Source organism: Aptenodytes forsteri, unplaced genomic scaffold (genome assembly GCF_000699145.1).
Source record: "Aptenodytes forsteri isolate BGI_AS27 unplaced genomic scaffold, ASM69914v1 Scaffold276, whole genome shotgun sequence".
NCBI classification, from domain to species: domain Eukaryota; kingdom Metazoa; phylum Chordata; class Aves; order Sphenisciformes; family Spheniscidae; genus Aptenodytes; species Aptenodytes forsteri.
The window spans coordinates 604,709-606,035 of NW_008795479.1; the positions used below are offsets into that span (position 1 = coordinate 604,709).

Genomic DNA, 1,327 nt, shown 5'->3' on the forward strand with positions numbered 1-1,327 from the left:
ATTGAGGGACGTGGGGGGCATGGGAGGCATTGGGGGACGTGGGGGGCATGGGGGCATGGAAGGCATTGAGGGACATGGAAGACATGGGGGCATGGGAGGCATTGAGGGATGTGGGGGGCATGGGAGGCATTGAGGGACGTGAGGGGCATGGGGGGCACTGGGGACATGGGTGACATGGGGGGGATTGAAGGACATGGGGAACATTGGGGACGTGGAGAGCATGAGGGGCATTGAGGGATGTGGAGGCCGTGGGGGTCACTGGGGGCGTTGAGGGACATGGGGAGCATTGAGGGACGTGGAAGGCATGGAGGGCATGGGGGACGCTGAGGGACGTGGAGGATGTTGTGGACATGGGAGGCATTGGGGGCATGGAGAGCACTGAGGGGCACGGAGGGCATGGGGGGCATTGGGGACATGGAGGGCATTGAGGGATGTGGGGGCATTGGGGAGGTGGAGGGTGTTGGGGACATGAAGGACATGGGGACTGGGGCACGTGGGGGACATGGAGGGCATTGGGGACATTGGCATGGAGGACTTTGGGGACGTGGAGGACGCTGGGGAGATGAAAGGCACGGGGGGCACGCTGGGGACGTGGGGAGCACAGCAGGACCATGGGGACATGGGGACCGTCCCTGCTCGTCCCCTCACTGTGCCCTTGTCCCCAGACCTGTCGGACGCCTCGGTGCTGGGGCACACGGAGGAGTGGCAGGAGGGCATGGAGGGGGCCACGCTGACCTGCCTGGGGGACGGCAACCCCCCGCCCACCTACAACTGGACGCGGTGAGGACACTGGCCCCGGCCCCCGCGCCTGGCCCCGGCCCTGCTGTCCCCGCCCCGCGCGTGCGTTGGTGGCCCTGCCACATCCCTGCATGCCTCCCTGTCCCTGCCGCGGTGTCCCCTTGCCTGTGTCCGTGTCCCTGCTGTGTCCCCTGTGCACGTCTGTGTCCCTGCTAGGTGTCCAGAGCACGTTCGTGTCCCTACTGTGTCCCCTGCCTGTGTCCCTGCCATGTCCCATGCCTCAGCTCTGTGCCCTGCCTGCGCCCGTGTCCCTGCCACGTCCGTCCCCGGCCGCATCCTCCCTGCCCATGCCGGTGTCCGTCCCCATGCCCTCCCTGCCTGTGCCCGTGTCCTAGCCACGTCCCGTGTCCCTGCCGTGTCCCCCCACCCGTGTCCCTGCTGTGTTCCCTGCCTGTGCCCATGTCCCTGCCACGTCCCCCCACCTGTGCCGTGTCCCCTGTGCCAGTGTCCGCTGCCGTGTGTGTGTCCCCCCGTGCCCACGTCCCTGCCGTGCCCGTCCCACCCCCCACCCCCCCGCCCCAGCCTGTGC

General features: G+C 68.2%; 1 protein-coding gene across 1 annotated transcript in view; it reads left to right on the forward strand.

Annotated features, from left to right (window-relative positions):
- The window catches only part of NECTIN4 (nectin cell adhesion molecule 4), a 6,506-nt gene that overhangs the window by 1,604 nt on the left and 3,575 nt on the right, over positions 1-1,327 (forward strand). The window contains exons 2-3 of the mRNA XM_009281246.1: positions 666-780; positions 955-967. Of these exons, the coding sequence (XP_009279521.1) occupies positions 666-780; positions 955-967 (128 nt within the window). The remainder of the gene's footprint in view (positions 1-665; positions 781-954; positions 968-1,327) is intronic.